The following is a 13,121-nucleotide window of genomic DNA, read 5'->3' on the forward strand; positions in this document are numbered from 1 at the left end:
GTCCGTACAGCTGTTAAAAGAACAAAAGAGTTCAATTAAAAGGTTTTAAAGGTTCTTTCTATGTTTTCATGGACGTTATTTGAACCATCACCTGTCAGGTCTGATTACAGATGTCTTTTGCCTGCATAGTTAGCGTGTCTGGAGGTAAAGCTAAGGTTTATAGGTGTAATTGCACAGTTAATGTTGTACATTAGAGCTGCAATGTTTAAATAAAAGAAAAATGTAAAATATGTATGTAGTATAAGTTCTCACACACCTCCAACAAATTCTCTGAGAACATTAACCACATCATTTAAATTTACTGTTTTTTAATGATTTGTTTCTACTTTGTCTCTGTCTCTTCTCTCTTTGTTACTTCTGCTCGTAACAGTGGTCTAATAATAATAATTCATCCTGTTTGTTAATGCACCTGCACAAGTCCTTTCAGACAACTCTGAGGGCTAACAAAGTCTGATACTTGAGCTCTGACCTGTCTATGACCCCCCCTCCCCCCTCCACCCCCGCAGTGTGTCTGAGGATGTTTGAAAGTTTTGACTTTGTTCTTTCACCTGCTTAAATTTGTCCTGTGTTAATAATAATAATAATAATAATAATAAGAGTCCAGTCGTCCAGTTAATAATACTAATGCTGTGTTTAATGGCTGTTCAGGTTAATAACGTACAGACAGACTGCTGTGTCTGTTCCAACAGGAACTGTGCTTCAATGCTTTGGTTACATTATCGTTGTCATAGAAACATTGTCATCAATAAAAAACATAAGTGCTTATTGAAATTTGTGCAAAACAAAATAATAAAAACTAATAAAAACATAATTAAAATACTGTCAGAAACTCTGTACCGTGAGAGAATACTGAAGACCTGCTGCTCACTGCTCTGCTGCTCCACCTGTAGGGGGTGCTGCTGTACCACCACAGACCTGCTGGACCAACAGAGACCTGCTGGACCACCAGAAACCTTCAAGACCACCACAGACCTGCTGGAACCAGCAGAGACCTGCAGGGGGAGCTGTGTTAAATAAACATGTTATAGGGATCCTGTTGGGGTGTGTGTGTGTGTGTGTGTGTGTGTGTGAGTGACGTCACGGCGCCCCCTGGAGAATTATGGCTTTATGGATTGACTGGAATGGACTCAGTTAGTCCACCTTGTTGAGCTTCATGTACGTGATAACAACTCAAGGGTTCAGGTTTGGTTCTCGTCACTGTAGAGAGTCAATTGTCCAATCGGGAGAAGGCAGAGGCGGGGAAACAGTCGAGGTATCGAACACACTACACAAAGTCATCGTCAGGTTTTTATGGGATCATAGTTTTAAAGATTAAGCCTCTGAGAAACATGAAGCTCCTTCACACCCAGAATCCTCCTGTGAAGCCGTGAGTGAACCCTGATAACCACGTATGCATCTATTTGGTTTTTCTCAAGTTCTTCAAGGTTTTTTCTCTGAACTACTTTTTCATTACATCTTGATAAGTTCTGGAGATACTTCTTCCTCTGTCTCAGATCCATAGCTCTGCAGGAAGCTCTGGTTGTAGTCCAGAAATATTTTCAAAGGCTCCACATCCATCAGTCTGTAGCCAATCAGCAGAGCTGGAGCAGAGTGAGAAGGACTCTGATTGGTCGAAGCAGCAGAGTGACGAGTTCTGCAGTTTGTTCAACAAATGAATTTATGGCTTCAACAGTGCAAACAGCCCCAACATGATCCGACCCTAGTCCCCAGAACAACAACAACAACACAATGACCTTTGGATTAGAGAAATAAATTAATCTGCTTTGATTAATGTGTTTTGGCGCAGACTGGCGACTCTTCCTCAGGAAACATCCGCAGACTTTTCTTAATTTGTTATAAAGAGAAAACTTTATAATCAGTAAAAACTCTGATTATAAAAATAGAAATAAATCTCCTTCACATCAAACATGCAGATTATTTTTCTTCTATGAATCCGGAGCTTCTGCAACAGAAATTGTATCAGCCCAACATTCAACTGTCGCTGCAGAGAGATCAGAGGAAGCTGTGAGGAGGTCAGAGGTCAGAAGTAACAGCTGATCTGAGGTCGGCTGTTTGATCCTCTGGAACGTCAAAAATCTGTTTCAAGATAAATTTAAAACTCAGAGAATTCAGATTTTCAAAATTCAAGTCATGAACAAATTCAGACCATTTTAGTGAGAACCAATTTATCCTCCTCCTCCTCCTCCTCCTCCTCTTCTACAGGCAGATGTTGATCTGTTTGGCCAGCTCTCGGTCCAGGTCGTGGATCAAGGTATCGAAATCCTTCAGGCTAAGTCGACAGTTAAACGGAGCGTCAAAATCCAAGAAGTCGTCCACGTACAGACCTCCTCCTCCTGATGACCACACCTCCTTCTTCTCCTCCTCCTCTTCATCCCCGCTACCTGAAACACCAACAAAGAGGCGTCAGAGTGGAGAAGTTAGAATAAACATTAAAATGGCCGCTCCTCTGTTTACCTCCATCGCTCTCACTTCCTGCCACCTCGTCATAGTCCGCCTCCTGTCCGGACAGGAGGTCTTCGACCACAGATGCTCCAGTCTCCGGCGTACCGGTTGATTGGCGGTGGACTCTCCAGCCGGGCCAGACCACCTCGATCTCGACGTGACACCACCACCGCCTCCTCAGAGCTTGGAGGCAGAGCCAATCGAAGAGTGGGATGCCACTGCTGCTGAGAGCCCAGGGGATTATGGGTAAGAACAGGGGAGGGAGGAGGGGAGGAGCAGACGTGATCGTCTGCCGGGACTCGATGTGTCGGCACTGAAGAAGAGGATATGAAGCAAAATGAGCAGAGGTACACCTGTGAAAGGAAATGTAGTTTGTAGTTGGCAACAACAGAGGTTCAAAGTGGGCAGAGCTCTTGATGTCCCCTATCTTACCTGGCCACTGCTGCAGTAGGTAGTGCAACGCTTCGATGTGTCGTTTAAAATCCACTGCACTCGCTATCTCCTCACTGTGACCCAACCCTTTCCCTCCCCCCCTTCCTCCCCTCCCTCCTCCTACTCCTCCCCTCCAGGCCTCCTGAGTCGGGGTGAGGAGCACCGGGCCAAAGCAGACGGCGAGGTTCTGGTGGGTCATCCTGTTGAACGAGTTGAAGGATGCCACCAGGCTGAGGTGGTCCAGCAGCAGAGACAGAGTGGCCTGGAGAAAGACGGGAGACGGTAAGAGACCGAGCTGATCCACCAGGGATCTATCACCTGGAGACACCTGGAGACACTTTGAAACACCCGGAAAGACTGCAAACGCTTTCACATTCTATATTCACATCACACTGTATGTGAAATCACATTTGGCAGCTAAGTCAGACTCCCCAACCAGCCTCTGAAACTGATGAAGCCTTTCAGATGAGAAACATCTTCAAGGAAGTAAAAGAAATACAGATACCATTCAACTCTAACACTTAAGATGGAACCAGTTTACAAACACATCCATGTTCCAGACTCAAGATTGATCAAATAATTATCCATATAATATAAAATCACCAACATCTTGAAAATGTTCATAAGCCTTCAATGGTAGAAATGTGGCAAAAAAAAACATTTCACACTAAAAAACTGTAGTACTTCAGCAGGATTGCTGTAGTACTGCACTCTGTGTTACCCTCTCTGGAGGCGGTAGACAGAACAGCAGTTCCACGGTACTCTGGGCGAGCAGAGGGTCAGGGGTTGCAGGCGGGGCAGGTGGAGGTCGTAGGAATCATCGCCTCCCTGACCACCTGGTACAGAGTCCTGGTGATGAGTGGAGACGGCAGCTCCCGCAGGTAGTCCTTCAGAATACCTGAGAAAACACAGTCAGGAAGAGTCCACAAGGTAATTTATAAACAGCTCTGAGACATCACTGTAGTCCAACTCATGAAGGTCACTTGTGAAGAAGACGGCGGGCTAGTAAACATGGATGTAACCACAGCAGGTTTCAAGGTTTATAAATAAAAATCTGATTTTGTTTGTCAGATATCATTAGTCCTGTCTTACAGAACCACCATCTGCTGTGTCCACCATGTCCTGCAGAACCAGACCTCCACCTTCTCCACCAGAACCACCATCCTTCTTACTCCAGCTCCCATCATCCAGAACCGAACATCAGTGACTATGTCGATACTGTGTCCTTTTTAAAATTGCTTTTAACGTTTGATTTATGTCCTATCACGAAGTGTGTTTTCAAATGCCTAGCATCTTAAAGTGGAGGATGCACTACTACGAGCTTTAAGGTCAAGTCCAGGTAAATTAGGTTCATTTTAACTCTGAGGCTGAATCATTAAAAGTTTGGTTATGGGTTGGTTTACAAATAATTAATATTATTTGATTAATCAGTAAATCATATCCACGTCGCTGATTCAGATATGACTCAAAAACACAGACTCAGACAATGAGTTTGAGTGAAGTGCAAGTCTTCAGGTCTGAGTCGTGCAGCTGTGTGTGTGAGTTACTGACCTGTAATGACATTGATGTCAGGGTAGAGGTCCTCGCTGAGACAGACTGCTGAACTGTTCCTCTCGAACCAATCCCTGAGCTCCTTCTTCACCGCTGCAGAACCACACAGTCTGTACAGACCCACCACCTGATGAACAGAGGTCCTGACTGGTCTTAAATGAATTCACTAAGAAGCTACTATCAGATCTCGATTCTAGACAAAATAAACCAACAACATCCTGATGATTTATCCTGTTATCCTTATCCTGAGTCTCGACAGTAGTGGAGCCAGAAAAGACAGAAACAGAGCTAAAAATAGACAGATACCTTCAGCCCTCGTTGTTCTATCTCTGCCACAGTTTTCTGGATCAGCAGAGGGACTGGAGCTGCAGAACCTTCTTTCTCCACCAGGTGGTGCAGTTCAACCCCAAACACATTAGCAGGTGCTGATGTGTCCCTGCTGGGCTGGAGAGGATCAGTTCAGTCATCTTTGGTGTTAATGTTAGCAATAGTGTATGTATTTGTATAGTTAACAGATAGAGAAGTCTAATTTTATTGATGATGGCCTGAAATCAAACTCTGACTAATTCTGATTCTGTTTTTGAACCATTGTTTCAGGTTGTGGATCCTTGTTTCCAGGTTTCTGGTGGATCTGTTTAACCACTTTTATCAGTAATAGTATTTCTAGTATTACTGTGTACCTGTGTGACCCACTTTTCTTGCAGAGACAGTTTGATGTACAGAAGTCCTCGGGGCTCCAGCTTCACACAGAGCTGCTGACTACGACTCCCTGACAGAAACACAGATTTTAACATGTCAGCAGAGTCCAGTTTCATTATTTATATTTTTATGAACATCACAGTATTTCAGTGTAGTGAACCTTTAAAGAGTGGAGGGATGGAGACTCCACCCAGGCAGCAGACTCTGTTCCTGGTTGGACCACCTGAAGTCTGGCTCTGATCCGTCCCTGGTTTAGTACCCCCCACTGCCTGAGGACTGGCTGCAAACACGCAAATACAGAAAAATAAAAACACTGGATTCTGGATCTGAATCCTTTGAATCTCTGCAGATGTTCAGAAGTTCAAAAAGTTTTACTGTGTATTATAAACTATATGAACTAGTACCTGGTGTCAGGACCACGATGCGGAGCTGCCGGGCCCTCTCCAGCTCCAGGTGGAAGGTGTGGTTCAATGAGAGGGCGGGGCCTCGCAGGTTCAGGAGGGCGGTCCTGGCTCTGGTCACCCCGTCAATCTGGATGGCCAGGAAGATGTCTTTACTGCCCTCTGACCTGAGAGGAAACACATCCAGGATGAGCTGCAGTTCCTCTAACATCCACTAGAGGTTCATCTCTCTGATCATTTGTGTCCATCACCTTTAACCACCTGTTACCCAGCTCCAGGCGTTCAGGTAATGTGTTCGTACCTGCCGGTCTTCATCTCTTCCAGGCCCAGCAGGTGGATGGTCAGTAACCCCGTCACCCGTTGACTGCATCGTGGTGGATCAGAACCCACATACAACTGGAATGAACTGACATCGCATGCTGTTTCCTGGGAAGTTGTTGGTTGAGAGCCTTGTTGCCGTGGCAACAGTTCCTGGGGAGTCCCCATCACTGAGATAACCTGAGAGAAAAACAGATGCTGAGCAGGTTTAAGAGCTTCACTCAAGAATTTGTAGCTTTAAATGGACAGAAAGACTCAAACCACCACCCTGAGACCAGATGGAACTGGGAGCTAATCCTAAAATCTTGATTTATTTGGAAGTCCAGGATCCAGAAAACTTCTTATAACAGGTTAAGAAGTTCCTTTCATACAACCAGAGGTTTAACAGAATCTCATTTATATTTGATGTGGATACACCTGAACTTACAGATGGAAATAAAAGTTTAACAGTGCAGAGATGTTGTTCTCAGACAACATAATAAACGATTTACCTCCTTTACTGGCAGAACGACCTCTGGACGATCGTCGCAGGGGTCGGGCAGGAGGGGCAGAACTATCCAGGTGATATCTGCTGATCACATTCTGGTTGGACATCACTGATGATGATGTCATTGTCTTTCCAGCCGACTCATCACCGCCCCCTCTGCTGTCATTTCCCTGGCGATGAGCGCGGGAGGACGAGCGAAGGCTGAGTTTGCGTCGTAGCTCAGGGAGTTTCTTCATTTTTAGGGAGAGTTTCCTCACCGTACCAGGAGACCGCAGCCTGTCAATCATGCTGCCAGACACGCCCCCTTTCTTTTGGGAGGCGGGGCTAGAGTCTGTGGCAGGGGAATCTGGGGGGGTGGGGGGTGGAGAGATTGAGATAAACATGATAAATAGAAGGAGGCAGGTGGGAACAGAACTCCTTACCTGTGTTGTCTGCTGTGATGTTGTCAATATGGTGGCTGACACTTGGATTGGCGCCCTCCAATGCACAGTTGCTGCTACAAACCTCTGCTGACCCCACCCACACTCCTCCAAGCTCTCCTCTGGTATCGCCTGGCCCCACCCTCCTCACTGCTCCTCCTTCCTCCCTCTCGTCCTTTCTCCTCCATATCTCCTCCTCCCGGCGTGGACCCCCGGTGTCCTCCTCCTCAGGGATTGGGTTGTACCAGATGTTACTGCCGTTCTGTTCCTGCAGCCTGCAGACCTCATCCAAGGCCTGGGACTTTCCTGACGACAGCACCCAGGCTCGGCTGCTGCGATCCAGGCTCTGCAGGTAGGCACGCTGGCCAGACAGTTTGGTGCTGACAGAGGTGGTGGGAATGTCAGAGGAGCCCCCTGCTGGCGGGGAGGCTTCCTGCTGTACTGATGAGGAACTGACAGGAAGACAGGGGGTGCTGGTTATATCCAAGGCCAGACTGACGCATATCCTGTCGCTGCACTGCTCCGTCTGGAAGTAAAAAAGGAGGCTTCAAAACATTAGGAGCAACTAGAGGGAGTCCATCTATCAGGAGTAAACGAGTAATCAAGAGGAGTAAACAAATATCTATCAGGAGTAAACGAGCATCTATCAAACGACCAGCAGAAGTTTCTTCTACTCAAGCAGGAGCAACATCTTGTACCTTGTCCTGTGCAAGCTTCTGGCTCCAGGCCTGGCCAGGTGCATCTTGGGATATCCCTGACGGGCGGTCCCGGGTGGAGGGCCTGTGGGCGGAGCTTGAGGACAGAAATGTGAGTGGAGCTGCAGAGCCCTGCAGAGCCCACTGCTGTTTCTTAGCGACTGTGATGTGGTTGCGTGGGGGTGAGGGGGGGTCAGGGTCCGCCGGTGTCACAGTTCTGGTTGTTGTCGTCAATGGCGACAATGGCGATGGAGACATCTGGACAGAGTCAGACTTGACTGGAACATCTGGTGGAAACACACAGCTGTTATTAGCATCCAGTCTCAGTGTTGGATTAAATCCTGGATTTGGTGTCAAGATATTTGAGGAGATGGAAGGAATTCAGTGGAGAGTTATTCTGTGGTTTTCTCTGTTGGATCATTGTGGAGATTTATTAAAGACAGAAACAGACTGAACAAAACAAGAACAAGTGGAAATCAATCAAGTTCCTGCCCTCTAAAAACAATTTAATCGAGAATAATCTGTGACCGCCGGCTCATACTGAGGATATACATCTTAAAAAAAACATAGTTTAATTTAAAAAGGTGCAGTGAACAGCTGGTTCCAGTAGTTTCCATCAGCAGGACTCTACTGAAACTGAAACTGTAAACTGTTTATTTCTCAGAGAATCTGAAGAGTCTGTGTTGCCTGGTCAGATCAAGATAACCCACCCATCCTTTATGTTTATCCTCTGTGGGTAACTCCCCCCCCCCCCCCCCCCCCCAAAAAAAAAAACAAAAACAAAAAAAAACACTGAAGCATGATGAGACATGAAACTGTGTCAAGGTCAGTTGAAATCTGGGACCTTCGGATCTCTGACTGGTTTCCTCCGTCATACCTAAAGAAACGGATGTGTGTGAAGTGAAGTGACTTCCTGTTTCAGTCATGTGACCTCTATGAGCTCTGTGATTCGTTTGAGAGGAGGAGGGAAAATAAAACAGCTGAACAGAGTCCTGATCAGAATCTGGACTCTCAGGGTCCTGGTCTGAGGACGTCCGTCCTGAGGCTCAGTATTGATCAGTATTGATCATCTGTGATCAGTCAGCTGTTTTACTGTCGAAACAAACGTAAAATTCAAGGCAAATTCATCAGCTACAACCACATCCTGAACATCTGGATTTGTCCTTCAGCTGTGTGTGTGTGTCTGTGTGTGTGTGTTTGTGTGAGATCCTCGTGACAGACAGTACACAGAGTATCTGACTGAGCTGCATGAATGAACCCTCTGTGTGTGTGTGTGTGTGTGTGTGTGTGTGTGTGTGCGCTGTGGTGTGTTAAACCCTCCTGCTCTCTGACTGGCTGTCAGGCATCTGTTAGTTCAGGTAACCATAGCAACTGCTCTGTTAGCACTTCACTGACTTAAGGACCCTTGAAAATCTTCAAGGACCATTTCAACCCCCTCAAGGACCCTTGGAAACCTTTCAGTGAACATCCTTGGCACCCATTATGTCTCCTCAAGGAACTCAGGCATCATTTAAAAACCACTCAAAAAGACCAGTTTCACAGGTCTTCAAGCACCCTGGAATCCAAGGCAAAAAAACCCCTGAAAGCCTCCTGGAAACCTCTCAAAGACCTCTGCATCTTCAATGACCCCTGAAGCCTCCTGAAGGACTCCTGGAAAACAACTGGAAACTCTTCAAGATCTTTTTAACCTCCTCAAGGAAGACTGGAACTTCTTCCAGGACCCATTAAACTTTTATCAGGACCTCATAACAGGCCAATGAAAAACAAGTAGATGCTCTTCAAGGCCCTATGTAACCCTCTCAAAGGCCCCTTGAACCCATTCAAGGACCCCAGAAACCTTCTCAAGGAACATTTTAACCTTCTGAACCAGACCTGGATCCTTCTCAAGGCCTTCTACAGGATTATTTAGTAAAACTGTAACCTCTTCCAAGACCCTGGAAAGAATATTCTCAAGGACAAACAGAAGGTGTTCAAGGTGCTATTCAAGGACCCCTGGAAACTCCTAGTCAGGGAAACCCTGTATCAATCAGAGAGATGATCAATTTATGAAGTAGAACTGATCAGACTGATTGATTATCTCCAGCTGTGAAACTAAAGCAGCAGCAGACAGGAAGTGACTGTGGAGGTCGACCTCCACTTCCTGTCATCAGACTGAGCTAAAATAACCCATCTGTTTTTAATGTGAGGCTGCTGAGGAGTCACTGGGTGGGTGGGGGGTAATGGAAGTCGGGGGGTGGGAGTGGGGGGTGAATAAACAGCTGTGAGTGCAGATGTCAATGACGTCTCTGTGTTTAAGACTAAACACACTGCTGTCTATTCACTATTCATTAGAGTCTGAAAATACACAGACACACAAAGACTGCAGTCACACACACACAGTCACACAGACACACACACACAGAGCGAGCTGTGAGAGCTGATTCAGTGTTTCTAACAGTTTAACTGTGAAGTCACACGATGAAACTAAAACTTTATTTTAAAAGAAACTTCAGAGGACGACAACAACAAGAACAAGAACAACAACACAATAGACAACAGCAGACTGGTGAAGCCTGGTTGTGGGTCAGTCTCCAGTCAAACTAATGTCCTCTGAAGTCAAGTGTGTTCACAGTTTTATATCTAAAATCTTCAACATCAGAGAGAGATAAACAGGAAGTTACCACACACACACCCACACAGTAATACACACTCTAATGACAGGAAGTGGTCAGCTGACCCAGTTTGTCTGCAGGAAGCTGAACATTAAAATTAAATGTGTGTAGATGAGCTGATCACAGCTTCACTGGTTTTACTCTGTGACAAAGACACAGGTTACACACAACACAACATGACAATCAGAGAGACAGAGGTTACACAGGATACTACTGACAAGACAACACAAGACGACACGACACAATGTTTATCATCAGTGATCAACAATAAACTAACAGGCTTAGCCTACCTTAGCACAAAGACTGGAAGCAGAGGGAAACTATTAGCCTAGCCTGGTTTCTGAATGTGTCTCAGAAACAGACTGATGTCAGAGCTGTACCTGCGGAGACTCTTCAGATCAGGTGAATCCTGTGAGGTGACATCACGACTCTGCAGCCTGTTTATTGGCTGCTCTTTACTTCAGTGTCTGTGTTTCACCAACAGAAACCCTGTGAGTCTGACCCTTAAGTCCTGATCCAGAACAGATCAGGTCTAAAAATAAACACACTCATGGAAAAGTGTGATGACGTTCAGCTGCAGTTTCAGGTTCAAACTAAAACCTGTTTCTTCTGCAGACCAGGACCCTGACAGACCTGAACCAGCCTCAGCCTGGATCCAGATCTACTCCACATGATGTCATCCAGGTAACTCTCAGGTAACTGGGAGAAGTTTGTGTGAAGCATAGTAAACTTCACAGTACTCAGTGGTACTCATACAACAAACTGTGTACTAGTACAGTTTACTGCAGTACAGCAGAGTACTGTTCGTTCTGCCCAGAGTCTGAGGTGTTTACCTGTCAACGTGTCTGTCTTCCTCGGCTGACTTTAGCCATGCCTCTGACCTCTGATCCTCAGATCCTCAGACCTTCAGACCCTGACCCTGATCCTCAGTCCCTCAGTCCCTCAGTCCCTCAGACTCTCAGACCTTAAGAACTTCAGACCCTGACCCTGATCCTCAGACCTTCAGACCCTGACCTTCAGGCCCTCAGACCTTCAGACATTCAGACCCTGATCCTCAGACCCTGAGACATTCAGACCCTGATCCTCAGACCCTCAGATCCTCAGATCCTCAGATCCTCAGACCCTCAGACCCTCAGACATTCAGACCCTGATCCTGATCCTGATCCTGACCCTGATCCTGATCTTCAGACCCTCAGATACTCAGACCCTCAGACCCTGGCCCTGATCCTCAGACCATCAGACCCTCAGACCTTTAGATACTCAGACCCTGACCCTGATCCTCAGACCCTCATATACTTAGCCCTGCAGATACTCAGACCCTCAGACCTTCAGACCCTCAGCCCCTGACCCCAATTCTGATCCTGATCCTGATCCTGATCCTGAGACCCTCAGATACTGAGACCCTCAGACCATCAGACCCTCAGACCCTGACCCTGATCCTCAGACCATCAGACGGTGGCACCAGTAATGTTTCTGTGCTTTATGTTTAGTCTGAGTCGTGTTGTGGTGACAGATGTAATCTCTGGATCAGGTTTAGAGACAACAAAGATGGCGGATTCAGGTCTGACCTTGTTTGACAGTCTGGATATTTGATCATTAGATCAGACATTTTGTTGGAAAACATGTTGTTTCCTTCAGGACGTGTTTCCTGCTGCAGTTTGTTGAACTCACCTGAACAGGTGAACAGACTCTGTTGTGCTCCGCCTGTAAACCTGAACCTGACACTCTGATCTTTGAGTTCCCTCAGACTGTTGTGTAGATATCTACAGTCATTTCTCTCTGACTGAGGTTAACTCTGTCTGAGCTGCTGTTCATGTTTGTCTTCACAGGCATGAATAAAGTTGTGTTGAATTGTTCAGATTCAGATTCAGAGCTGGAACAGAAACCATCCTGAATAAAAACATGATTCATGCAGCTCGACTTTTCCTAATAAACTTAAAAATATAAAAGCTGATTCTGTCTGACAACAGGTTTTAGTTTTAGTTTAGAGGCAGCTGCAGTGAGATCTGATGAGTTTAGTTTTGAGCAGGAGGAAACAGAGCGAGCAGCAGATCTCAGCTCCTCATGAGAAGTCATGAGGAGAAACTGACAAACAGGATGTGGATGTTCAGGTCGTTAGAGACTGAAAACTGTGACGAGTCCTCACCGCTCAGTTTGGGATCGGTCTTCCTCCGAGATCTGTCTTTGCCCCTGAGCCTAGAGAAGGTCCTCTTCAGCAGGGGCTCGGCCATGGTGGACCCCCTCCTCCTCCTCCTCCTCCTCCACAGACAGAGTAATCCAGCAGGAGCCGAGAGGAGTCAGAGCTCCTTCTCCTTCATGTCTCAGATCAGAGTGAGTTCAGACTCGGCCATGACTCGTCTGTCTCCTCCGTCGCTCTGACTCTCAGAGCTGCAGAACAGGAAATGAATTCCACACATTCTTTCCCAAACTCCCCCTCCTCCTCCCCCCTCCTCCTCCTCCTCCTCCCCCTGTCCCTCCACCCACTCTCCTCCCTCCACAGAGAAAGAGAGGGAGACACAGAGGACTCCTGGGAAATGTAGTTTGTTCTTCAGGCTCCAAAAACATAAAGTTGTAAAAACAGGGAAACTTTTTTTTCACCTCAGACTCTGATTATTCATTAAAGTTTTATTTGACCTCATGTTTTCTCTCTGATCTGTTGTTTTTATCACCAGTTTAAACTTTAACTCCAACTAACTGGATGAAAATACTCATCTACAGATTTATGTATAACTGATATTTATAATAATGAATCCATCAGTTTTCCTGTAAAGATGACCACATGAATGTCTCTCTCCCACAGGATTTTGAGACATTTAACAACCTGAACAAACAGACGACAGATTCTTCTTCTTTCAGTGTCTCGTTGCTGCCCTCTGCTGGACTGCACTGACTCCTGCAGGTCTGTCTCAGCCATGATCAGGTCCAGGTCTCCTTCAGTGCTTCCTATCTTATCTCCTTTAGCAGAGGAGACACTGGAGTTTTCTTTACCGAAGGACAGGAGAGAATGACGTCCCATGATTCCTTGC

At 46.2% G+C, this 13,121-nt stretch overlaps 1 protein-coding gene across 1 annotated transcript; it reads right to left on the reverse strand.

Annotated features, from left to right (window-relative positions):
* Positions 1 to 612: 612 nt before the first annotated feature.
* LOC108891543 (rho GTPase-activating protein SYDE1) lies at positions 613 to 12,543 on the reverse strand. Its single transcript, XM_018688708.2, is given in 17 exon segments — positions 613 to 2,381; positions 2,455 to 2,515; positions 2,517 to 2,755; positions 2,875 to 3,136; positions 3,596 to 3,658; positions 3,660 to 3,772; positions 4,426 to 4,552; positions 4,732 to 4,869; positions 5,106 to 5,194; positions 5,285 to 5,404; positions 5,529 to 5,692; positions 5,827 to 5,996; positions 5,998 to 6,023; positions 6,335 to 6,676; positions 6,753 to 7,275; positions 7,448 to 7,731; positions 12,242 to 12,543. Coding segments are annotated over 17 exon segments (2,991 nt in total). The 5' UTR covers positions 12,327 to 12,543; the 3' UTR covers positions 613 to 2,196.
* Positions 12,544 to 13,121: the final 578 nt, after the last annotated feature.

Source organism: Lates calcarifer, unplaced genomic scaffold (genome assembly GCF_001640805.2).
Source record: "Lates calcarifer isolate ASB-BC8 unplaced genomic scaffold, TLL_Latcal_v3 _unitig_1988_quiver_606, whole genome shotgun sequence".
NCBI lineage: Eukaryota > Metazoa > Chordata > Actinopteri > Centropomidae > Lates > Lates calcarifer.